At 34.5% G+C, this 26,327-nt stretch overlaps 2 protein-coding genes across 2 annotated transcripts in view; both read left to right on the top strand.

Moving 5' to 3' along the window:
* LOC148283767 (uncharacterized) overlaps positions 1-11,265 on the top strand; it is a 50,999-nt gene extending 39,734 nt beyond the window's left edge. Inside the window, exons 3-6 of the mRNA XM_088243296.1 lie at positions 5,457-5,996; positions 7,132-7,335; positions 7,690-7,896; positions 10,939-11,265. Of these exons, the coding sequence (XP_088099422.1) occupies positions 5,457-5,996; positions 7,132-7,335; positions 7,690-7,896; positions 10,939-11,126 (1,139 nt within the window). The 3' untranslated portion in view covers positions 11,127-11,265. The remainder of the gene's footprint in view (positions 1-5,456; positions 5,997-7,131; positions 7,336-7,689; positions 7,897-10,938) is intronic.
* A 7,101-nt stretch (positions 11,266-18,366) lies between these two features.
* LOC148283769 (zonadhesin-like) overlaps positions 18,367-26,327 on the top strand; it is a 28,281-nt gene continuing 20,320 nt past the window's right edge. The window contains exons 1-2 of the mRNA XM_088243299.1: positions 18,367-19,046; positions 24,311-24,505. The gene's annotated coding sequence lies outside the window, so the exon portion shown is untranslated. The remainder of the gene's footprint in view (positions 19,047-24,310; positions 24,506-26,327) is intronic.

Raw genomic sequence — 26,327 nt, forward strand, 5'->3', positions numbered from 1 at the left:
TGTGTTTATCGCACATCTTATGGTCATAACTCAAAAAACTAGACTTTCCAGTGGAGCCTTAAAATTAAAATAACATGCAATAAAATAATGTATTTTCATTTTGTTTAACCGTTCACCCAATAAAACAACGCCAATATGTCATGTATATTTAAATTTGTTTTTTCCTTTAATATATATCTTAACTTTAACATTTTTTTTTTTTTTAATGTTATGACTATATTTTATCGGAGGTGCGATTTGTTTTATTCGATAATGTTTATCTAAATCAGATGAATTCAATCTGATCAGATTGTCAAATATTTTTTTAAAAATAAAATTAAAAGATAAGATCTTAATAATTGAGATTTGTGTCTTCTAACCACAAATAACTATAGACGTGCTTAAAAATATGATAAGCATTTGAGCGATCACAACGAACAATAATTAACATGCTTAAGTTATCGCAATCATAAAGCAACGCTCGTGTCGGTTTGTTATTTATTTTCCTCGTAAATAAATACAGTTCATTGGGGAAGAATCGGCGTTTACTTTAAAAAATAATACAATATTGCAAAATAGTAAGGAGTATCTAATACAAAAAAGTGACAATTAAATTACGATTACTATGGTGACTGCTTTTCTTGACATTTGGCTTGCCAACCACTGGCTAAATGCAATAAATAGCATGATAATTAATAAATAAATAAATAAAAATAGCAGATTTAGAATATTTTCCGTGTTTACAACGGTGAAATTCAAATATGTGATTGCGCAGAAGGATTATACGTCGCGAAACGTAAATATTTTGACATTTAATATTAGGTGTTCACGGATGTTCCATTGTGATCGCGAATACGACAAACAACCATGGTGAGATATTGTTATCACGTCGCTTATTAGCACGTCGATAGTTATCTGTGATTGAGCTACAGAAATAGGTAGGTTATTTTTTTTTTTTAAAAGTCATATTAAGTTTGTCGGCCTCGTGGTGTAATGGTCAGCTCGTTTGTCCATGCGAGAGGTCTCGGGTTCGATTCCCGACATGGTTGATATAAAATATTTATTTAAAAGGGTGTTTTCACACCAGAATATTTTCATGGCCCCTAGACTGGCACTTGAAGCGTAAGAGTGATCATCTTACCTTCATGTAACAAAAAATGATCAAGATATGCTGCGATTGGTGTACCAATGCAGTGCCCTATGCACCATTAGGTGCGGAAAGGGAATGATGACGAAATACGACTGCATGTTAATGTTATTTCAGGTTTTTTATGTAAGAGATTTAATCCATAATCGAACTAATAACCTTTCAATATTAACAATGTTTTGCGTACTGGTGGATTTTTATAAGCTGGTGCGTGCGCTATACTTACACATGCGCATTGTGTAGTATCCGTGAATAAGCCCATGGTATGTCATCGCACGGCATACACATTACAAAAATAATATATGTCTCTCTCTCGCTCAGACGCGCTTATGAGCGTGACATAGACAACTATTGCTTTATTGGTTGCTTATGATATGGTAATACAATATACACAGGATGCTTCTGCGTTCGTCTGAATTTTGCTGCGATTGTTAGTAGTAAAAAAATAATAAAATGTACGAGTATTACGTTATGGATTAAAAACACTGGTTTATAAATATGTAGGTATTCTCATTTAATCAAATCATAAATAGGTGAATTGATTATGTAGTGACGGCGCTTTTACGAAACTTACCCAAAATAATTCTAATGTACAGAATACTCATTTTAAAAATCTTGATGTTCTATATTGTCATATTAAATGTTTTTAAAAATCTCTTTTGGATTAGAGTGAAAAAAAAAACAATTACTTAAGAAGATGTCATATATTTACGAGTATTTATTTTTAGAGAAGCAAGTTTTTTATTTATTATTTTGTGTTTATCATCATAATAATAAATACAGTGTTATTAAAATGCACAGTACAAATTATATCGGAAAAAATATGTATTTACACTTATTGATAAACAATAAATCTTGTTATTTGTATACTTAAGACAATCTACACAGCTTTGTATTTTAGTTCTCGAAAAAATCATTTTTTCAAAATTAAATGGCCCCTTGCTCTTGGAAGGACTATAATTAGTAAAATGCAACATTTAAAAAAATTATTTGAAAAATATGAAATAATGAAACAAAGTATTTTAGTAAATTAATTTTACATTTTCTTAACCCATTGTATTTTTTTTTTATATACACAACCCTCTAATCCAACACCGAATATTAAAAAAAGATAGCGCATTTGGTTAAAATTTAATAAAACGTTTTTTAAAATCAACATTCTGCAGGTTTTTAATGCGTTAGTGTGAGTTTTCTGAACGCGCCAGCTTAAGTTAAACAACTAGTGTGTCCAAATGAGATCTTAATAACTCCATCGGGAGGAAATGAACCCAGTCAATAAACATTTGGACATACTCAAAAAACATTGTTGATTTAACTCACCGGCATTAGAAGAAATATTAAAACTGAAAAATCGTTTTCAGGCGTTGCCTTGAAGGAGAAGTGGTTCAGCCGGATGAATCTCACCCACATGATAAAGGTTTCAGCAGTTTTACCTCACAAAAGTCACCAGATGGAAGAGTTGAGGAAATGTAGAAGTTTAAACAGAGGCTGAAGTTATAATAGTTAGTGATTTGATCTTAGAAATGCCAAGGTTTTTTTTTTAATATTCCGGTTCTGAAAACACTGTATAATTCTTCGGGAAGAAGTCGCTTGGAATTTAGTTCCATCATTTGGTCGCCAATTGAAACCACGTATTCCTTCATGATAGAGTACAGAAAAATTTCTGCGTTATCTGTATCTCAGGGAGTATGGATTTTACCCGTGGCTTTTCTCGACTGACTTCTTACTAGGGACGCTGGGCTACCAATCATTGTTGGGGAGAAGGAATATTCATTTGGGTTTTTACTTTTTTGAACTCATTGATGGTCGCATACATAATTCCTTCGTGAGTGTGGTTTTGTACATAATGATTTCTGAAAAACAAAGGGTAAAAAGTCATTAGTAAAATTATATTACAATGGGTAAAGTAATGGAGAATGCACATGTGTTATCTGTTCATTAAGTAATTCTACGTCGGGTTTATTTTTTAATCTATTAATTTCGAGAATTTCTAATTTGTCAAGTTTGATGAGACACCAAAAATAAAATAAAATACTTAAACTCATTAAAATAGCATTATATCCATTCATTATTATCATTATGATAATGATCCTTAAGATAAAAATAACTTTATTTAATTTACTTACATATAACTTTGAATTATGTATCCTTACCTCTGTTCTGTATAAATACATTTAACTTTTTAATAAAGATACCAGTCTCGAAGATGTCGCGAAAGCGATGAAACCGGTCACTGGATATTCCAAATTTGTGGATTAAAGTATCACTCGTGTTTTATTTATATAATAAATTGTAATATGTATGTCAATTTTACATGACTTTTTTTTTTCTCTTTTCTATTTAATAAATCTGAAATGTATATTTTGTAATGTGTTGATAATTAATTGTATACTCTGTAATGTTCTCAATGTACCTGAAAATAAATAAATTAAATGAAATACAATGTGTCAAGTGACCACTTGACCCAGTCAATTACAGATCATAAGCATTTATACAGAAAATTTCTTCATGAGGTCGATTATTTGGGATAGTTGCTGAATGTGCATCTTGAGTGGTTTATGCTTTGTATATGTGCCGCATGTAATGTATATGTTTGTATATGTTTTATATGTGCGTTCATGTGTGTGCGTGGATGGCTCGGAGTGTGCATTCGGTGTTTTTATTTATTTTAATTTACTACCTCCATGGAAAACGCAAATGTTAACAATTATTCTTTTCTCGCTGGAAATTCTTATTTATTTTTTTGTCACATTAAATGTTTATATCTTTTGCATAATTTATGAAAACTTAATTGGTCTTTTTATGGTGAAATTTTTTTTTAATACTTATTATGTATAAATGCATGTTTTCTGAATAAAATAAAAGAAAATAAATAAAAATAAATAAGCCCTGTAAATGCGTAGACATCCATTTTCCTTTCTCAAAAACGTTTTCTCCACTGTTGCAACAAAATATCAAGTTTAAACATCTATACTTCGCCAATTTTTCAATCTGTTGACCAGTGTTGAATGTTTTTTTTGTTATAAAACGATTCGACAAATATTATTTACTGAGCGACAATTAACGAAGTACTAAAAAAATATTTTTTATGTTTATATCACGATATTAGTTAATGTCAGGGTAATTAAAATATTACAATACCTTTTCATGTACGATGTTTTTGGTGTATAATTGTAGAATATCATCATTCTGGGAAATATTTCTGTACCAAGAAGTCAAGATGAGGTTTAGAATTTTCGTTCTTGTTTCTGTGTGGTCTGCATTTCAGTGTAAGAATTTGAATTCTACTTTAATTACTATAACTACTTTTATTATAATATTTTTTCTTGCCATCCCATTGCATCATAAAAAAAGATTTGGCCTAATTTTTTAAGTATGTTATTCACCGCTTCCTATTTTAATAGTTTGTGATAATTGTTGCTTTGTATTATTATCTAGTAACATTCAAGAAAGACGTTTGGTATTAATTTTAAAAAAATAATTAAAATTAATAAATAAAACCTATTCCCCTCTATGGATGCGAATCGTGGCACCTCACTAGGGCCCAAATTAGAAAAATACCGAGTTTTTAGAATAGGTTTCTCAGAAGAATCTTGGGTGTGCGGTGGTTTGACTTTGGGAGAAATGAAGTAATGAGAGAACGGATACAGCAAACTCCGGTGACAATTGCCAGCAAGCGGAGGCGATACGGTTGGCTTTGCCATATACTGCGGATGCCTCCTGAGAGCCTTAACCACGAATGCTTTCTTTGCAAGGCACCAGGTTATCGAGTCCTAGAAGTCCACTGCTGATTGTTCGTCGGCAGTTTATGTCAGAACTTCAGTACGAGAATCTGATTTGGGAGAACGCACAGGAGCTGGCAGCCAATAGAGATGCATGGGGGCTCTTTTTTGACACCCAAAGCTTCAACTAGGGAGCGGACATGGAATGATGATGATGATGATAAAATAAAATAAGGATTGAAAATGACATAAGTCCCAAGATCATTCCTTGGGGTACTCCTTATTTAAGATTTCTCACTTCGATAACACCAGAAAATCGTTTTACTTTTAATTTGAAGCTAGATTGATATTATTTCAATGCAATAGCATTTCGGCTTCTTTGTTTGAATTTCCTACTTTTTTCATTTAATTGTTCATATTCTAGATTAATATCACTTTTTAAAAAATAATCTAAAAAAAATATTGATTCCTACAAACACACAAGAAAATTTTAAGCTTAACACAATTTAAAATAACGAAGTTAATAATATAACTTTTTTTTTCGAGGCACTTTTTGTAATTTTTCCTTCAAAATTTCTTCTAACCAAAAACGTATTTCATTTTTCCAGTGCAAACGAAGGCATTGTCACCATTGCCTTCACCACCTGCATTTCCACTATCTCCGTCACCTTTTCCGCAACAGCCTCCGTCACTTTCACCATCCCCCTCCCCATTATTCCCTCCAGTAGCACCACTGACCGTACCACCCAGTCCACCTTCTGCACCACCATCCATTCCGCCCAGCCCAGCACCTACTCCAACAACCATAGCACCCGAACCACCAACTGCGCCACCGACCATAGCGCCCGGACCACCAGTTGTACCACCGACTATACCACCCGGACCACCAACTGCACCACAGACCATGGCACCTCCATTGTGCATCGACCCGAACGAATCGTTTACTTCATGTAAATGGAGCTGCTTGACACCGTTCGGAGACCAAGAGGACTTTTGTCCCTACATAAGTCCAGAAGAAACTTCAAACCCACCTACCATGACTCCAACTTGCCCTCTCGGTACCCGAGAGATGTGTGTTGAAGGCTGCATCTGCAAAAATGGTTATGCCAGAGATAAAGACTATAATTGCGTCTTAAAATCGTCATGCAGTAAGTTATCTTTTTCCTGTAGTCGATTTATTCATTGCATATTGTTACAATATTTTTTTCACAAAAAATAATAAGCATCATCAATCGTTGATTCAATTGAACTATTTTTTTACAAATGTTTCTTTAACTTAGCGAATGTAATCTAAACCAACCCAACTCTTCCAGAACTACCTTATTTGGTTGGCCCGGTTTGTACTACTGTTACTTATGTTTTTCTCCCTCGTCCATCTCATTATTTTCTTCAAACTTTTCAAGTTATTGATTTACAGAAAATATAATGTTTTGATAATTGTGAATCAAAAGGAAATAAGATTTTCTTGGCACACACTAAAATTAAAATTCGAATACACTGACTAATGAAAATGAGCTCTTACTTATTATTTTGTTTCGTGAGCCTATTTTTTTGGAGTATTTAATTTGTGTCCGTTTTATTCCAAATTTAAAATTAAGCACCAGAAGAAAAACAAAATGGCTAAGTTAATATTAATCATATTATATATTTCATTGGAATGAAAATGTTCTTATCCATAAGAGGGAATAAAGCTGCCAAAACTGCTTGCGATTTTTGAAATCCTATAAATTATTGAATAATTTGTTGTAATATTTGTTTGTTTTGCCCTCTTGTTCTATTTTTTTTTTAAATGGACTCAACTTATGTCAACATCCAATACTTACACTTACGCAGTAATATACCATACTATCGACACATCATTATCTATAGACGTATTGGTTCATACAGAGTAGAAAACGTCACAAGCGTCCATATTGACATACGTTCGTAGCTTCTTCCACATTCATTTATCTTGTCATACAGTCCTTTGATTCGACCGCTTTTGACAAAATCAGACTTCAGATTTTGGGTTATGTGAATATACCAAGCATGTTTGGCACTTTCTCTCGCCAAATGCGATCTACTTTATCATGAGTTTGTTCCAAAACCATTTTGATTATTCCCTATCCCAGATATTATTTCTTGTCGAATCTCATTATTCACTACACTATTGCATAGTGATTTTCAAGACTAAGAGATCGCAATTTAACTGAATTCATTCTTCTTCCACTAATTTTTTGTTTTACTTCCATACCAGGTAAAATGGTTTTTCTAAATTAGGTATTTGTGATGGTGTAATTTTAGCTGCTGGGTGTGGTGGAGACCCATATGCAGAGCCAAGAAGATGTGGGGATCCTTGCCCCATTACTTGCACTAATATGAACTATCCCAATCCAGGACCATGCATATCGAAATGTTCAATGAAAACTAACACTTTTGTTGGTTGTGCGTGTAAAGTGGGATACGTGATCGGCCCAAACAAGAAGTGCATTCCAACATGGAGTTGTCGTGAGTATTTGAATTCTGCAATGTTTCAAAATATGGTATATAAGTCACACTTCAATTATTATGTATCCGGGCAGATGATGGAACCAAAACCCTGGACGATTGCTTTCGGTTCGATTAATACTCTCAGGTGAAAAATCTGTAAAGGAAATCAATTGTGGATAATTCCGCTTTTAAATGTAGTAGTTGGCACATTCGTCTACTATGTTTGAGGTCCTAGTTTTGATTCGATTCGGAGGTGCTGGTTTTTTTTTCATTCTGTGCTTTGAAATTTTTTCAAACAATTAGTTGGATTAATTGATTTCAATATTTATCAGTGAAAAGCAACTTCGTATTATCCAAGATTGAATTTGTTAGCGGGACAGTGCCGTGGCCCTAACGAAGTTTACGTCCCTTGCAAGAATCGCTGTCCAGAAACATGTCCCTACAACAACGTATTGGAAGCTAATTGGCAACCTCCTCAACCCATTGATTGCCAACCAGGACGCTGCCTTCCAGGCTGTGATTGCATTTATGGATATGTTCGGGACGCGACCAACACATGTGTCCTAAGATGGAAATGTCGTACGTATACAATTTTTTACTCAATATTTGTAAACAGATTGCTCTGATATTGATTTGTCATTTACATTAACATTAGTGAGTTTATTGCGAGATAAGAATTTTCCCCAACCAGCCAATAAAATAAATGATGCTCAGAAATATTTTGATATTGTCCAAATGTTGGTTGACAATGCAAATTCCACTCCCCAGACTTACTCTCAAAATCGACATTTATTGCAACAGAGAGGGATAACATTTCTGAGAACGGAATATAGAAGTGTTGGCATTTACTGGGTAGTACATGCAAGGATTTTCATATTCCCTTCTGGTAGTACTTTTTTTTTCAAAACGTATTATGTAATCAAAAAAAATAAAAATATATATACACTGAAGAAATATTCCATAAATCACATATTATGACACCAAAACAATTATACGCTAAAACAATACTCACTAATAGATTCAAAAACTACTCTTACTCAAATGAAAGACATAACCCCCACAATACATCACATACAAGTAATACAATTACTAGATCCTCAACACATAGACAACTTAAACAAATACAAACTAAAACAAATACAAACTAAAACCACTTTCGGACAAAGAGATTTTGAGTATTATTTAATTAAAATTTATAACCTACTTCCACTATTTAATTAAACAATAAATAACGAGAAAATGTTTTAAAAGGCTATAAAAAAAATAGATAGTGAAAAAGATAAAATAATAGAAGTAAAATGGATTGTCTCATTCACCCATACCAATATTGAATCAACTGCTCCACAAGTGTATAGCTTATGTTAGGTTTTTGTTATTTTCATTGTGTGTTTCGTAATATAAATAATATATAAATAATATAAAGGAGCACATGAGTGCATGCAGGCTCGGCTACCCCGAAAAATCGGCCTTGGCCGAGCACCACATAGAAACGGGGCATAAGTTTTCCTTTGAGCCGATTATCTTAGGGAGGCCAAAGAACCACCAAACACGACTAGTAAAAGGAGCAATTGAGATTTACAAACATCCCGACAACATAAACAGAGATGATGGGATGCGATTAAAAACATCCTGGTACCCAGTCATAAAGAAATCGCATAAAGATTGCAATGTAACACAGATTTGTGATACGGTATAGATCCTAAGTACATAATAGTACACATTAATCTAAATGACTACGACACGGTACAAGTCCCAAATACATAACATCACACAAAAACGACTACGACACGGTAAAAATTCTAAGTACCTAACGTAACACATATTCATACACAAATAACATCAACCCTGATGATGGACGCTGTAACGCGATCCGAAACGTCGGTAGAGAGTACGAACGACACACGGCATAATAACCCAGAAAAACTTATTGTGCATAAATAATATAGATGTACATAAATACCTTGTTTTTAAAACTGTCTGAATATTTGTTAATTATGTTTGTTTTTTTTAAGTAAGTCTTCTTTGTGTATTCTCAAATGTAATTTAAAAAAAGTATATTGTTAAGTGTCCTCGGCACGGGAAACCCCAGTGAGGTCACATTATTTTTATTGTTAATTATAGTTTGTAAGCAAAAAATATGAATAAATAAATATACCTAAATTAAACTAGAAATATATTAACATCGGTTAAGCAGTAGTCTGATAAAACGCACGCAAAATGAGGAAATCATACGATTTTGCCATTGTAAAACGAATGTTTTTTTTAATCGCGCAACAATAAAAAAAATAAAAAAACACAAATTAGATCAGAACAATAATTTTAAAAGGTATTCCTATTAAAAAATATACTTAAAAGTTTTATGTAACTAAAATATAATTTTATGTAACTAAAAATAGACCGGCAGATTACGCCATTTAAAATTTTTACTAAACTTAGGTATCTGGGTTTTCATATAAAGACTAAAGTATTGAACAAAAAATTCAAAGATAATAAATTGAATATGAAAGTCTCCGAAGCAAAATCTTGATTTTTTGTTTTTGAAAAAAGATATAAGCATTTTAAATCACTTACATTTTTGTGACATCTTCATTTATTTCTAAGTAAAATGATGCCTTCGGTAATACTTTAAAAAATATATATTTATTTAAATATTTTAGTCAAAATATTTTTTTATAGAATTGTATTCTCTTTTTTTAAAAAGAAGATAATTCTGGTTGTAATATTCAATTTGTAAATATATCTTATTCACGTTTTTATTACCCTTATACCTGCCCTTATCGGTACCGGTAAGGCCTGTTGAAACATAGGCAGAATGGTGAATGTTACACAGTGTGTAAAATGGCCACTTACCCAGCCAACGAAAGGTTATAAGCCCTGTAAATACCTAGACTCACATTTTTATTTATTTATTTTCCATTAGAAACTAAGCTTAATAAAAAATACAATGTGACCTCACTGGGTACCCGTGCTGAGGACACTTAACATTATACTTTTTTATTATTTTTACATTTGAGAATAAACAAAAAAGACCTAATATACAGAGATAATTAACAAAATGTTCAGACGGTTTTAAACACTATGTATTTAAGTTAATATTTAAATTATGAACACCTATATTACAGTATTAATCGTACAATAAAAAAACAAAATATAACATAAACTGTACATTTGTGAAGCAATTGATTCAATATTAGTTTAGGCGAATAAGACAGTCCATTTTACTTCTACTCAACTTCATTTTTAATTTGTATATAGCCTTTTTGAACATTTTCTTATTTCTAATTCTTGTATTGGACAGTGGAAGTGAATTTTAGATTTAAATTGCATAATACTAAAAATCCCCTTTGCCTGAAAGTGGACTTAATTTGGTTTTCCCTGCTAATTTTTTTTCCTCTGTTGCATCAAATTAAGGTCCGAATAACTCTCTAGGGAGGAAATCCAGCCATTCTGCATTCTCAAAACATTTTTGAAGTACAATATATTATCTTGTAGGAGCATATTGTAAACACGAAGGTGTTTATAGGGTGCGTTGAGAATGTGTCTATGGAATGCTTAGATTTTAATGAGAGATGAGAATATTGTTATTGCAACATTAGTGTCAATATTACTGTTTGTTTTCAGCTCTCGGGTGTGGCGGGGATCCTAACGCTGAGGTGTTTTTGTGTGGAAACCCGTGCCCCATAACATGCGAAAATAAACATTTACCAGTCACGCGCTGCACCAAGCCTTGTATACCGTACAGCTGTCGGTGTAAGACAGGATATGTCCTTAATAGTAATGGTAGATGCATTCTCCCGACCGCATGTTAAAAGACATTGAAGAAATTCAATCAAATCAATCTTGTAAATAAACAAGACCTTGACTAAGAATTCTGGATTTAATCAGATTGCCTTTCTCAGATTTTTAAGATCAGATCGCTTTTACAAATAAATGGAATCGTTTTTGTCATTGATTGTTTTTTCGAACCTTTCATTTTCTTTTGTTTCTTTTATCTAATCAGATCCTGCTTTACAAAATTGTAAATAATAAATTTGATTCTCTTAATCTACTTGCTTACCGTTTCCCCTCCAGACCAACAAGACTGTCTGATATTTTCTATATTCGTAACATTAGAACTAAACGAAAGCATTCTACCATCCCTCGTAAATATGAAGCATTTAGCAAGAATTTTAGTAGTATTGATAAATTTAACACTTCATATAATAGGTACAGAAGAGAACTAATAGGCTTGATTCAGAATAACAGAGAATAGACGTTATGTCTCCTTTCTTGCTGTTAATCATTAAATCAGATGCAATTTTCCACTCCTACTTTCCTTCTTTCACCCTTCATTACTCTTTATCAATTTTCTTCTTTTCCTTCCCACTCTCTCATTGTTTTGTCCATATTTCATTTATTTTAAAATTATATATTTATTATTTATAAAGTTTAAACCGTCGCGTCGTCGCGCCAGCATATTATTTGATGGCAGGCCCCACTATTTTTATATATACATATTTTTTATAGTTTCTATCTATAATCATTTGACCTGTACAACCGTTTGTATTCGAAAAAAAAAATCTAATGCGGCCAACCTCAACCAGCGGCCTACCAAACTTCTATGCAGTGTAGAGTGGGGTTCGAACCTCGGATCTCTGATCCGCAAGTCCACGATACTAGCTACGGGACCATAGCCCGATTCGATACGCGCTAACAATAATCGCTCGACTGAAACTGTTTCCAGCTGCATTTATCTACCCTTCTTGGGCCTCGGGGGGTATTGCACTCGTAGCGTTTTCATTTATTAAGGGCTGGTTGTTTCAAATTAAATTGCTTAAACGAGTTTAAAACTCTTTGTATGAAATAGTCTTAAAAATCAGCATTAAAAATCAAACCAATTGAACAAATTAACGCTTGGATACTTGTTAGTTTTGAGTCATATTTTTTAAAAATTTTATCTTTTGAGATACCGAAGAAAAAAAATCATAAAGCAGCTGTTGTTAATGCTTGACCTGGTATTGGCTCATATGCTAATAAGAATTGTTATGATTCTGTTTTATTAACAAATATATTTGTTGATTTATCAGTGGCGGTGTCTTAAACTAGAATAAAACGAGTTTTAACCGAGATAGTTTATTTTTCTGCAAATTTTTTGAAAAAAATATATACGATAGACACACGTGCAGTTTTACAGTATCTGAGAGCTTCTAAAAACATATCAAGGTTTGTTTTTGTTGTCCAGTAAATCTTGCAAAATGTAGATTCGATAGTATGCATACGGACTGTTGATACATATCACATACATATGTGGCCCGAAGATAAAAAAATGAGTATGCCTGTTCATTAGAAGTACATTAGTAATGTTATATTTTTATTCAGATTCAACGAAAAAATAACAACAACTTTTTCCTTAACAAGTGCATATTATATTGTGGGGACCAGAGAGTGACAGACGAGGATGTGTTGTTTGGCCGCAGTGCCCAATGGACCTATATAAAGGCGCGTAACACGTCACTAGCCCTTCTTTGCCTCAACCAGTATTCAAATTCACTTTAATGTATTCTTTGTATAATCTGTATTTTCGTGTGTAATAAACCAAAAATTGTAAGTAACTTAAATTATTTTATTGATTCCTTGAGGTTAAATCCATTAAATCCATGCAATCATATGTTTTACATGAACTAACAAATAACTACTATCTAGTAGAGTATAATTCAATTCATTCCATCCCACAATAACAATCAGTTGCTAAGTTTGTTTTGGCTGGATTCAAAGATCATGCATATACCAACAAATATTTGCATAAAACAGTTTAAAACATTGTGAAAAGATGTTGGACGACATGATGTAACAGTGCAAATAAACGTGAGGCGTAAGATCTTGTAATTGAAAGGTAAATTGAAAATAAAAAACATTTTTTTTGAAATATTGCAACTGTCAAAATAAATCAACTGATAAAACAGTCTGCATTCTGAATACATGCAGTTTTGCAGCAATATAGCGGAGGTCTAAACCAATTCAATTAAACTTTGAAAAGTGTTCAATAGAGGACATCACAAACTCAGTGGCGTGCGTCGTCCGCTATTGTCACGTGCAGAGCTCCCGTGAAAAGTTTACAGTTTAATATGATTTGTTCGTGTGAATTGAATTCTAACAATGTTCTCAAGGAAGTAAGGGCTCTGAATTTAAAGTTTGACAAAGTTTTAGAGTTCTTAATGAATTGTTCGCCAATTCAAGATCAATTCTTAAAATCAAAAATGTGTCTAGAGAGTTTACCTCCGACTACAACGTTGCCAAATAGTGCGGTGTCAATTAGTGAAACAAGCCATGGCAATATTGCCCTCCCGCTTGCACCGGCTCTGCCGACTACAGCGCCAATGCCGGCTGATCCGACTCTGTTGACCGACTCAGCTCGTATACCTACCTCGGCGGGAATATCCGAGGATTGCCGTTTAGCGAAGTCGCAAACTACTTACGCCTCTAGAGCTGCGGCCCCGCCTCCACCTCTTACCCGCGTGGCTCCGGCTCGCCCTAGTGCACCTCCTGCGACAACTATATTGACTAGACGAGCGTCACGAAATATAGTTTCTTCTAAGGGAAAGCAGCCACTGAGCGGTGTGTCAGTGGCTAAAAACAGAACTAGGAAAAACTCCTTGTTGTCGCTGCCAGTGGCGCAGATCTCTCCCGCGGCTCCCGTTACGGCGCGGAGCGGCTCCCGGAGTACTCCGACGTCCCGGTCCGTGTCGCCCGCTATGTCGGCTGCTGTGCCGGTCCCGGGGACATCGGGCACCCGGACTCCTGGACTGCCCGCTCCATTACCGGCCAAGGAAAAAGGAGAATGGACGGTGCCCAAAATGCGCCGTACAAAACCTGTGCGTGGGAATATGAAGATGGAAGAAGATAATCGTAATTCTAGATTGTTATACTTCCATTTTTATCCTTTCCATAAAGACACTACTGTGAATTGTTTTCATGACTATTTAAAATCTTTAGTAAGCTCAGCCTCATTTAACGTCTTTAAAATTAAATCGAGGGGAGACTACGCTTCCTTTAAAGTGGGAATACCCTCTACTGCAGTGGGTGAAGTTTTGAAACCTTCCCACTGGCCATGTCACTCGTACGTGAAGGAGTGGAAGAACAGGATGGTGACCCCGCGCCTACCTGGGGCGCGGGAAGAATGACTAGGTGGCGCCACTTCTGCTTCTCGCACCTTCAATTTAACATTTTTATATCAAAATACACGCGGCCTTAATTCTAAATGTATAGATTTCTACAATGAAGTGGTCTGGTGTGAATTTGATATAATATGTTTGACAGAGACATGGCTCAGTGCCAGCGTTTTAAGCTCGGAACTTTTTACTCCTGACTTTGTAGTGTTTCGGAGAGATCGTGTCACTTCTAGTAGTGCTCACAGGCAGGGTGGGGGGTGTTTGTTGGCCGTGAGACACAGAGAAGCGATGAATATTCAGCGGTTTTCTGAGTTGGAAACAACCAATGAAGACTTGTGGCTTAAGCTAACCTACATTGACACGATTATTTTTATCTGTGTGGTTTATTTTCCACCACAAAGTACTGTAGAATCTTTTAAATTATTTTTTGATAAATTGTTATGTAATTTACATTTACTTGTTGATAAGCGTGTCATTGTGTTGGGTGATTTTAATTTGTACTCTGCACGAGGGGGGGAGGTGGATACTGACCTTTCTTTCCTCTGCTCTGTGCTGAAACTCACTCAATACAATGGCATTCTTAACAATAAGGAACGAACGCTAGATTTAATTTTCTCAACAGTTCCGATATCCATTTTTCGAAGCGAGTCTCCTCTCACTAAGGAGGATGCTTATCATCCTGCATTGCTTTTTCAGTACAAAGTTAAATCTCTAAACACACGCACCGCCGTTCCCATAACGCATATAACATCGGAAAGGGGATGGGATTTTACTAAAGGTGATTTCCGCTCCCTTTACGACTCCTTTTTTAATGCTGATTGGGACGGCATAATAGATTTAACTGATGTTAATGAGGCTGTTCATTATTTTTATAACACTGTTTACAATTGTTTAGATATGTGCTTTCCGAGGAAACACCCGGCTGTGAGTAACAGGAGATATCCGAGGTGGTTCTCTCGTGATATTATCAGTGACATCAGAAAAAAACACGGATACCACAAAAAGTGGAAGTCTTCTGGTGATCCATACTACTACTCTCTTTTTAGTAATCTTCGAACCGAGGTAAAACAGAAAAGAAATGCAGCCTTTGACTTTTATATTTCCGATATCGAATCAAATATCTTGCGAAATCCCAGTGACTTTTGGAGATATATTGGCTCTAAGCGCCGGGATGGAGGGATCATGGACTCCATGACCTGGAAATGTCAAGACGTTCGAAATGTGGATATTGTGAATGCTTTTGCTAGTAATTTTAAATCTGTTTACTGTTCTACTCCGAATAAAGAGGTGCATCTAAATAAACAAAGTTCGTCTCAAGGCTCGCAAAATATTTCAATAGTATTTCAGCGAAACTGATGTCTTCAAATCTATTAGTTCTTTAAAGAACACTTGTTCACTTGGTCCCGATTTTGTTCCAACCGCTGTGCTGAAGAGTTGTGTACACATTTTCAAAAAACCACTAACTGTTATTTTCAATCTGTCCTTAAAAACAGGTGTCTTTCCGGAGTTATGGAAGATCTCCAAAATTTCTCCAGTGTTTAAAAAAGGGAATAAAACATGTATCGAAAACTATAGGCCGGTGGCAATTTTATCTGCTCCTGCAAAGGCATTTGAATGGTTGATATATCATTTTGTCTATCCCCAATTAGAACCATTCATATCAAACGAACAACATGGATTTCGGCCTGGGCGTTCAACCAATACAAATTTGATGGTGTTTACGAATTTTGTCACTAAGTCACTCGACAAAGGTGCTCAAGTAGACTGTTCGTACAACGATTTTTCCAAAGCGTTTGATAAGGTAGATCACCAACTTTTGCTTCTGAAACTTCAGAGGATTGGCTTTAGCGACATTCTTCTGAAGCTATTCACAAATTATCTTACAGATCGTAAGCAATATGTGTCATATGGACTGTATCAATCTGAAACATTTAATACCTCTTCAGGGGTTCCTCAAGGATCTAATTTGGGACCATTGTTATTTTTAATCTTTATAAATGATATTGGTAAAGTCATAAAATTTTGTAATTTTCTCTTATTTGCTGACGACCTAAAAATTTTTTGTGAAATACTGACTTTCATTTTCATTTCATTTTTCATTTATTTTTGCACCACTACAGGCCAGTAGGCCCAATTACAGTGGTGAATTACATCACAGAACACCCAGGCTTGAGAAAAATTCATTTTGATTTTTGTGTTCTCACCGGGAATCGAACCCGGAACCTCCCGAGCGTGAGTCAAGCGTCTTGACCACTACACCACGGAGGCCGCCGACTTCTTCTGATTGTATTAAACTTCAGTGTGACATTCAAAATATAATTCAATGGAGCAAACAAAACAAATTGTTCTTCAATGTTTCCAAATGTTTTGTAATGGCATACACAAGAGCATCCAAAACAATATACTATCGTTATCTCATGGACGGAGTAAGACTTGAAAGGGTTTCAACGTCCAGAGATCTCGGGGTGTTGTTTGATGCTCAGTTATCTTTTAATCTTCATATAGTTAATCTATGTAATGACTCCCTTAAAATGCTTGGTTTTGTTCTTAGAAATGCCAAGATCTTTTCTAACACTCAGATTTTGAGGACATTGTATAATTCCTTGGTAAGAAGTCGTTTGGAGTTTAGTTCCATTATTTGGTCGCCACATGAGACTCGATACTCTTTGATGGTGGAGAGAGTGCAGAAAAAATTTCTGCGCTATCTGTACCTTAAAGAGTGTGGATATTATCCTTGGCTCTTCCCAACTGACTTTTTACTGGGAATGCTAGGCTATCAGTCATTATGGAGGAGGAGGGACGTTCATTTGGGTGTTCACTTTTTCCAGGTGATCGGTGGTCGCATACATAACTCAGAAATTCTGATGGATGTAGGTCTGTTCGTACCTGATAACTATCTTCGACAAAGACAGCATCGATTGTTTTACCTACCGCGATGCAGAACCAACCTGCCAATGGTTATGCCGGTTGGTAGGGCAATCTTGCTACTTAATCGCATCGCCTCGGATGTCGACATATTTCACGACAGTGGGCCTTCCCTTAGGAAAGCACTTTCTAACATTTAATTTTTCTTTTTACATTTTGTTATATTATTTTAATAACATAATTATCTACTGTAATTTGTGATTTATTATTGTATTTAGAATGAATTGGGTCTTTTTCTGTAATGTTCTAAATATCTGAATAAATAAATGAAATGAAATGAAATGAAATAATAAAATACCTCTATAAAATGGTGACCCCGACGTGATAAAAAAGAAAGTCTCCGTGTACAAAGATCTCACAACTACCACACATGTCTTCAGAAGAGTAGAAGTGAGAAAACCGCTGCCAAGTCCATATACCATTTAAAGTTTTAGCAAGAGACATTTTAGTAGAGTATAAAAAATACCTCTACAATATTAAATGTTTTTTTTAATGTTATTAATTAAGACGCTTTCTGATAACACTGAAATGTGGATTTATTCAGTTGGCGTTTATTTTGTAGAACTACATAGTATTATAATTTTAACATCAAAATCAAACACTTATTTGAGTCTATATTGCATGAAACATTCGTTTGAAAATTATTTAACAAGGCGAAACAATTGCCCGTTTTTTTATTTAAAAAATAAAATAAACGTATATAGTAGATTCAAATCAGTGTTTAGCGAACGCAAGAAATTATTTATTATATACAATTTCCCATGGGGCTGAACTTTTTCATTTAAATAATTATCACAAATCACAGTTTTAAGAGAGGAAAATATTTTTCATGTATGTATTTTTAGCATTGCATATGAAAATATTTTTATAAACCCTTACGAATTATATTATGTTAAAACGTTAATTGAACAAAATATTGTTTTACTATTAATATTTAAAGCATTAACTTCAAGTAAAACATTTGACTAAATGTAATTAAATATTTTATATGACCACTTACCGACTTTTCTGACTGACTGACGTTTTGTATTTTGTATTTTTTATTTTTTATTGCACCACAAAGGCCAGGAGGCTTTATGCCAGTGGTGAATTACAGCACAGAACACTTGGTCTTGAGAAAAATCTCACTAGGAATCGAACCCGGAACCTTCCGTTTGTGAGTCAAACGTCTTGACCACTACACCGCGGAGGCCGCTTTCATTTAAACTAATTATTGTCCTTCAGCTTACCTTAGAAGAACATCAAGAAGTGTTGATATTCATGTTAAAGAACACACGAGGGGTCTTCACAATAATAGCTTGTTCGAATTTGTAATCAATTTAATCATGTCTTCAATAAAGATACAGGAAATTAAAAAAGTGGTTATTTCCAAATATTTAATAACATTCGGTAAAATAATTTTTATTTTTGAATTCATACTACTGATATTAATATTTTTAACACGGAAATAATACCAAAAAAATGTAAAAATCCATGGTTACGTGGAAACATAATTATTTTATCATATTCGAGACATCTCCAGTGTAAATCTTACCAGGGGGCAATTATAATCAGAAGATACAGAATTCATTCCTTCACCATGCTGGTGTAGTTGAAGATAAATTCTCCAGAGGGATTACGAAGATATACTACCGGCCCTGGATCTTCAAGTTTTGGGTAGGTCACATTTAAGCACTAAAGTAACATACCCGTTTCCGTACATAATTGTATCCGTTTCCGAAATACGTGATTTAGGTGTTATTTTCGATACCAAATTATCATTTATTGGTCACATTAATAGCATTAGTAATAGATCTCTAAGAATGTTGGGTTTCATTATCAGAACCACTAAAGATTTCAAAGATATTGGTGCACTTAAAATAATGTACACGTCACTTGTAAGAAGCATTTTGGAGTACAACTCTACAATCTGGGCTCCTCATTATTCTAGGCACCAATATTGTATTGAAAAGGTCCAAAATAAGTTTTTACGATTTATAAATTTTAAATTAGGTGTTGGTATTGAATTTTTAAATTATGATTTGTTACTGTTTATTTTGAAATTATTGAGACTAAGTGATAGGAGAGTTATAACTGATTTATTAAATTTATATAAGATAATCCATTTTATGTTTGACACCCCTGCACTTTTATCACTAATTAGTTTTAATGTACCGAAAAGGACATCTCGGCAAACCTACCGATACTGTGGCAACAATACTTCGACATCATATGGTAAAAATGCAGTCATCAATAGACTTCACTCTCTAGGCAATAAGTACTAGGACATTGGTGACTCATTTCACATGAAATTTAGTACATATAGAACGGCTCTTCTTCTTTATTTCATTGGTAATAGTTCTAGGTAACTATTTGTTACTATTGTTAAAAAAATGTTTTAAACTTCTTTATTAGTGATTTTTTTTCTTTTTTCGTTTCTTTTCTTGAATTAATTTATAAGTAAAAAATATTTCTCTTTATCATTTTTTTTACATCATTATATATTTTTATACATAAACATATACTATTTACCTAAATATTCGTTTTCAATAATAATACATATATATATATTTTTAAATGTTATTCAAAATTGTTTTCTTAGTTTTTTTTAACTGGTTCAAAGTATTTCAAATACCAAATTATCTTTTTTTATCGATAATTCTATAACTGGTAATATTTTATTCTTTTATATAGTTTATATTTCTTTCTTAATTAATAATATTGTTTTAAATACTCTGCATTACTTATGCTTACATGTATGTATATTTAATTGTATTTGTAACTAATATGTAAAATATTAGTTACAAATACAATTAAATTTATTTTATTTTTTTTTTTTTATTTTTTATTTTATTGTTTATTTCAATAAAATAAAAAATAAAATACCCTCATTGTGTGACAGTATAGTTGGAGATAAATTTTCCTGAGTGATCACGAAGATACACTACTCATCGATCGATATTTACGGAGGCCTCAAGTAACCTACGGTACACATGTTACCGCATTCCAAGTGACAGAAATGATGTTCCAGCGAGCAATGTTTACTTTAATTACGATTTATTTAAATTTTAAGTCGTTTTAAGGTGGCTACTTTTTTTTGAGAGAATATTTAAAATGCGATAGGGAAATAAGTAATTTTAAATTCGAAAATTCGGGGTAATTAGAGCGCATACGGATTCAGACAGAGCCTTCAGACGGATAGAGTTGGAGAGTAAGGCTCTGGTTCATAAAATAAATAAAAGTAAGACAAAGCTAATGATTGTAGACAGAGCTGGCAGTCTCCTAAGGACAAGACAGATGCAAGACCTTGAAATAATAACTGATAAATAACTTTGTGTACCTCGGCTCGCTTATCTCTAACAACGGCAGTTGTAGACCTAAGATTGGTCGCAGGATTCAAATGGCCAAAGAAGCAATGAACCGTTTGGATAAGATTTGGCGAGATCGAGGTATATCAATAGACACAAAAAAGCGGTTGATGGAAGCCCTGATATTCTCCGTTTTCCTGTATGGGGCTGAAACGGGACAATGCGTGCCTACGAGAGGAAAAGGATCTATGCATTCGAGATGTGGTGTTAGAGAAGGCTGCTGCGAGTGCCTTGGATATCCAGAAGGACGAATGCATCGATACTGGAAGAGCTCCATATTACAAATCGTCTATCAGTGGTGTGTTTGAGAAGGATACTGTCTTTCTTTGGACATATTGCTAGACGTGAGCCAGACAATCTAGAAAAGGCAATAATGTCTGGCCGAGTTTAAGATAGGAGAAGCCGGGGTAGAATCCCATATAGATGGACAGACCAAATAAAGGTGGCTACGGGGCTAAAATTTGATGAGTCAGTACGTCGGGCTGAGGACAGACTGGAGTGGAACAGACTAATCAGAAGTGTTCATAGTGATCACGATTCTCAGCATTGAAGGACCGACTTGGAAGAAGAAGAGCACATACTTAAGACCACGTGACTTTTGAGATCTTATTCCAATTTCCCTTCCTCATGTATTGGTGTCAAGGACGAATTTTATTTTTATTTAATGTTTTTGTCTTAAACCAGCGTACGCATTGAGTCGCAACGCATCGGTCGAGGAGAGATGGTGTATGTGGCCAAAAGAAGTGCAAACCACCCCGTTCTCCGTATCTTCACAATAGTGAATAAACATGCCCTGTACAGCAAGAAAAATAATTTCCTTTAAAAGTTTTTTTATTTAAGAGACATAGGTAAATTTACCAAAACTGGAGGACTCTAAAATAATATTTTAGAGATGTGAAAATGTGAACGCTCCACTGGTAGACCAAGTGTAGCCTACCTTGATTATTATTGTAACACAAAGACGAGATGATCAGCCTTATGCTTCAGTCGCCAGTCAATAGACTATAAAAACAGCTTGTCCACCACATATCGCACACCAATTCTGAGAACATAAATATGTTGGTTTGGTGATGCCCACACACAAAAATAAATTGTTCGTTCTTTGTAATCTGGTGGCCTTGGTATTGTTATTTGATCAATTTTAGATTAAACTTTTTATTTAAACTTCGTGAGTTCTGTAAAAACCATTTAAATATATTAATAGTTTTTTCAAACGTCAATTTTATTTTAACAGCGTCCAGTTATTAAAAAAACTACAATAAAAGCAGTGCAACGCTTTGTTTATATGATTATTATCAATTTGGATAAACGCAACAGTTTTATACATTCGTATATCGTAATCATTTGACATCACGACTCTAATAATATTAAATGTAAGTGAGTATGTTTTATCCTTTTTATAACAATAAAAAGGATAAAACATAACTTTTAAGTCATTTCATTGGAAGGTTACTGCATTTTGATTGCATACTAGTTTAAACAGTATGATGTGTCTAGTAAAGGCACTGGCTTTACTGTTAATATCCACTTTGAAGACGACCAATGGACAAAATTCAAGCACACGTAAGTCTGACTAATTTCTTGTTGAATGGACAATACAGGTGAATAAGTTGTTTTTAAATGAAATCTGACAAGTGTTTGTGGATACAATGTCCAGGAGAATTGAGTGGGATTTGCATGTTAGTTGGAAATATGATTATTTTGATAAGGGAGAAAAAAGATAATGTGGTTATTTTTTAAAAGGTTGTAGAGTCGAGTCGTTCATAAAGTCGAGATCCTCCTCACCTAGAATGCACTGGGAAATCAAACTTGTCTTAACTCTGACCACATTTTATAATTTCATTTCCTACGTTCCTAAACCAAATCTTTGATCCAGTATAAGGTCAGCCATGTATACACTTACAATGTACGAATTAAATTTTAAACCGGAAATATTGATTCTCTAATTAATTAGGGCACAATCATAATTCAAATTCATAGAATCACAAAAAAAAGTATTAGTAGAACACCATGCACCAGGGATTCAAATAGTAGTAGTAGTAGTACACTCATGACAAACATCTCTAACCGAGAGTGTGTTCCTAAAAATGCTACAAAACATAATGTTGCAAAAACACCAGCAACACTACTAACAAGTCCTACTCTATAGCATCCCAGAGTGGTTTTAGGCTCAGCGAAACTCAGGGAATACCACTGATATTACCATAAGTATCATAGCAGATAGGGAAAGGGTAAATAGCGAGCTCCCAGCGCTACAAAACTACAAAAAATCGGCTAGAAGAAAATATGAAAAAAGGTAGCAGCTTTCATAGAATAAACATCAGCTTGCCAATTCGCTCACCAAGCGTGGCGTTCAAATGTCGAAACCTCTCTAAAACCAACCATGTCGAACTTTAGATCATTTGGCGTGGAGGGGGATGGAGGAGGCCTTCGTTCAGGAGTCGGTGGCTACAGGCTGAAGAAGAAGAAGACGAACAACATTATGAACCTTTCAGATCAATCCCATTTTTGCAAGTTTGATGTGCTCTACTCAAATTACAAAGAAGTGATACACTGATGGAACATCGTTACACCCTTGGTGAAATAAAATAGCTCTTAGCAAATATAGTTTTTTTTTTATCACAACACATTTCATGATTTTTTATTTCATGCAAGTTCTTTTGTAATTAATCCATTAACCGTATTCATCGGTACCACCATAATTAGGCCACCGCTGCGCTGACAAAAATGCTGGGCTATTTTTTCTTCTTATATAGCAAGCGTAGAAAAATTTTAACTGTAAAAATGTGGTTTCTTAAAACACTATTTATTAAAAAATCAAAGTTATGTTATATTGTTAATGTTTAATAAATTAATTGTGTATATAAATACAAATCACAGGACATTTTATTACCAGTTTGTTGAATAAGCAAAAAACTCTCCATAAAATGCAGAAAATGGATGAATCTAGTTTCGGACATATTGTAAAAAAGAACAAGGAGAGTCCGAAAGCTGGAAGTAACTGGGACAGTTCAAGTTAAAGGAGCAAGAAGATGGTTTTCTTTACAAGATGAAACCACCAAATAAAGGAACTAACGGGATCGTCACTAAACGTTGCCTTCAACAAGGCCCAGTGCCGGAAAAAAGAAGGCATATCAAACACCTAGTGCCTGACATCCCCAGAGACCACGATAATCAGCATTGAGCAAGAATGTGCATAAAAAGTCTCATAGGAATTATAGGTTTATCTTTAAAAGAGTTGTTTAATACTTCTTCTTCTTCGTGTGGAGTGTCAGGTTTCCCCTTTGGTAGGCGATCACTGTGGTGAATACTTCCCTCTCTTGCGCTGCCTGGAACAGTCCTTTTAAACGTATTATTCCGGTCCAATCTCTTATATTGCGCAGAATTTTTGTCTCCTATCGGCTTCTAGGTAATCTATTTGAAAGTCATTTGAAGAAAATGGAATTTCTCTCCACGCAGTAGATGCCCCAGATATGAGATTTACCGAATCTTCTCATTCAACAAAAGTTCTCTATCAGTATTGGCTCTTTGGAAAACCTCTGAGTATAATACCTAATAATTGTTTTATTACAGCTACTCAATGTGGTGTAAATGAGGTATTGGTACCATGTCCTGCATATTGTACCTTTGAGTTGGACTGCCCCTCTTATGTGGATGGATTTGTAAGAGAGTGCCCAAGTCCTCCATTGGATTACCCGTGCATACCGGAATGCCGATGTGCTCCAGGTTTTGTGCGAATAGGATCAACCTGCGTAACACCAGATTTATGTAAGTATTCCAAAACGTCACCATTAACGGGTTGACATGTTAGGTTTGATTAATACTTTACGAATGAGACGGTATTGTCGTTATAACGTTATAACAGCTATAACATTGGCTAACTTTTCAAAAATATTGACTTGAATGGTAGTTTATTAGTTAAATATAATGAGTTTCTTCTCTGAAGCTTTCTGTTATAATTTTCTTGAAAAATTGAGTTTTCATTAATTAAGATCGAACAAAAGTTTTTGAAATTAAACCTAAACCAAGGCGCAGGTTTGGACGGTATCCTTCCTATATATTTATTATCAACTGTGGTCATTAACTTGCTAAACCTCTGCACTTAATACTTAATAAATCTCTTAACGAAGGCAGTTTCCCAAATTTATGGAAACTCATACACACAATTCCTATTCACAAATCTGGTAACAAAAATGACGTAAAAATTTCCATATCTGTAAGTGTGTTGTCCAGTTTTGGAGTTTTTTAAATCTCTCGTTTATATTCGTATATATAACAACGTTACCCAATTGCTCTGCGTACAGCACCGTTTGTTCAAAAAAAATCGATTTCTAACTTACTGGAATATTTGCATTATATTTTTCAATTCCAATTCCAAAAACACAAGTAGATGTTATACAACATGTCCAAAAAGAGTATCGGGTATTCGTTTTAGCGCTGAAGTTGATTTGGAGCGACGGAGGGGCGCGGGGAAGGGTATCGTGGAATCCGCCATTTTGTGGAGTTTTAGTCGCAATGGAGAAGTACCCGGGGACGCATCGCGCGTACGAGCGTATTATCGTAACGGTGATTTAATAGTGTCTGCTCAACGTTTGTATCGCGCGGAGTATCGTACACGCAATGCACCAAGTGAAGATAGCATTCGAAAATGGATCCGGATGTTCGAAAACACAGGTGCAACGGTAAAAATTCAAAACTCTGGTCGCCCTTGTTCAGTCCGCGACCAGGAAAAATCAAAGAGGTGAAGGCGTCAGTTCGTCAAAATCCGTCTTTATCCATCATTGAACATGTATGCTGCGAAACTTTTTTGCCCAGAGTTGCAGGAGTTTTAAGGTTTCAACTCAAGAATGTAGTTCCAACAAAACGGGGCACTTGCCATACATCAAATCAATCGATTGAAGCTGTCAACGAATTATTCCCTAATTAGGTAATTTCACGCAGAGGTAACATCAACTGGCCTCCCAGAAGTCCCGATCTTAGCCCGCTTAACTATTTCGTATGGGGATACCTTAGAAGTAAGATTTATGAGATTTATCCGACGAACCTAACGAAATTGAAACAAAACATTAGGAATACCAAAGGCTTTGTGTCAGTGTGTTATCACCAATCTTCGTTCCAGATTAGAAGAATGCCAGCAGCGTAACGATCACCATTTGGATTACATGTTCTTCTCGACATAACTTTCCATTTTGTATTATAATATTTAACAAACAAAAAACTTGATTACTAGCAGTTTTTGTTTTATTGAACTAACAAATACCCGATACTCTTTTTGGACATTTGTATATACCAATTTTATGAAAGCATTTGATTGAGTTAATCATTCCACACTTGAAAAAAAATTGAAAAACGTTGACATTCTTGGTGATCAACTAGGATGGCTTATATTACCAACATACACCAAATTGTAGCTGTAAATGGCTTCGACTCAAACCTGGAACACATCAGGGGTACCTCATGGCTCTCACCCATGACCTCTTCTATTCTTAATTTTTACAAACGATTTTCTATATTAACTAAAATCTAAATGTTTAATTTATGCTGATGACTTTAAAATATTCTCAAACGCCAAGTCAACAGACGATTGTTA

The sequence above is a fragment of the Micrasema longulum genome, unplaced genomic scaffold (genome assembly GCF_059751315.1).
Source record: "Micrasema longulum isolate JH-2025_06_02 unplaced genomic scaffold, ASM5975131v1 h1tg000199l, whole genome shotgun sequence".
Taxonomy (NCBI): Eukaryota; Metazoa; Arthropoda; class Insecta; order Trichoptera; family Brachycentridae; genus Micrasema; species Micrasema longulum.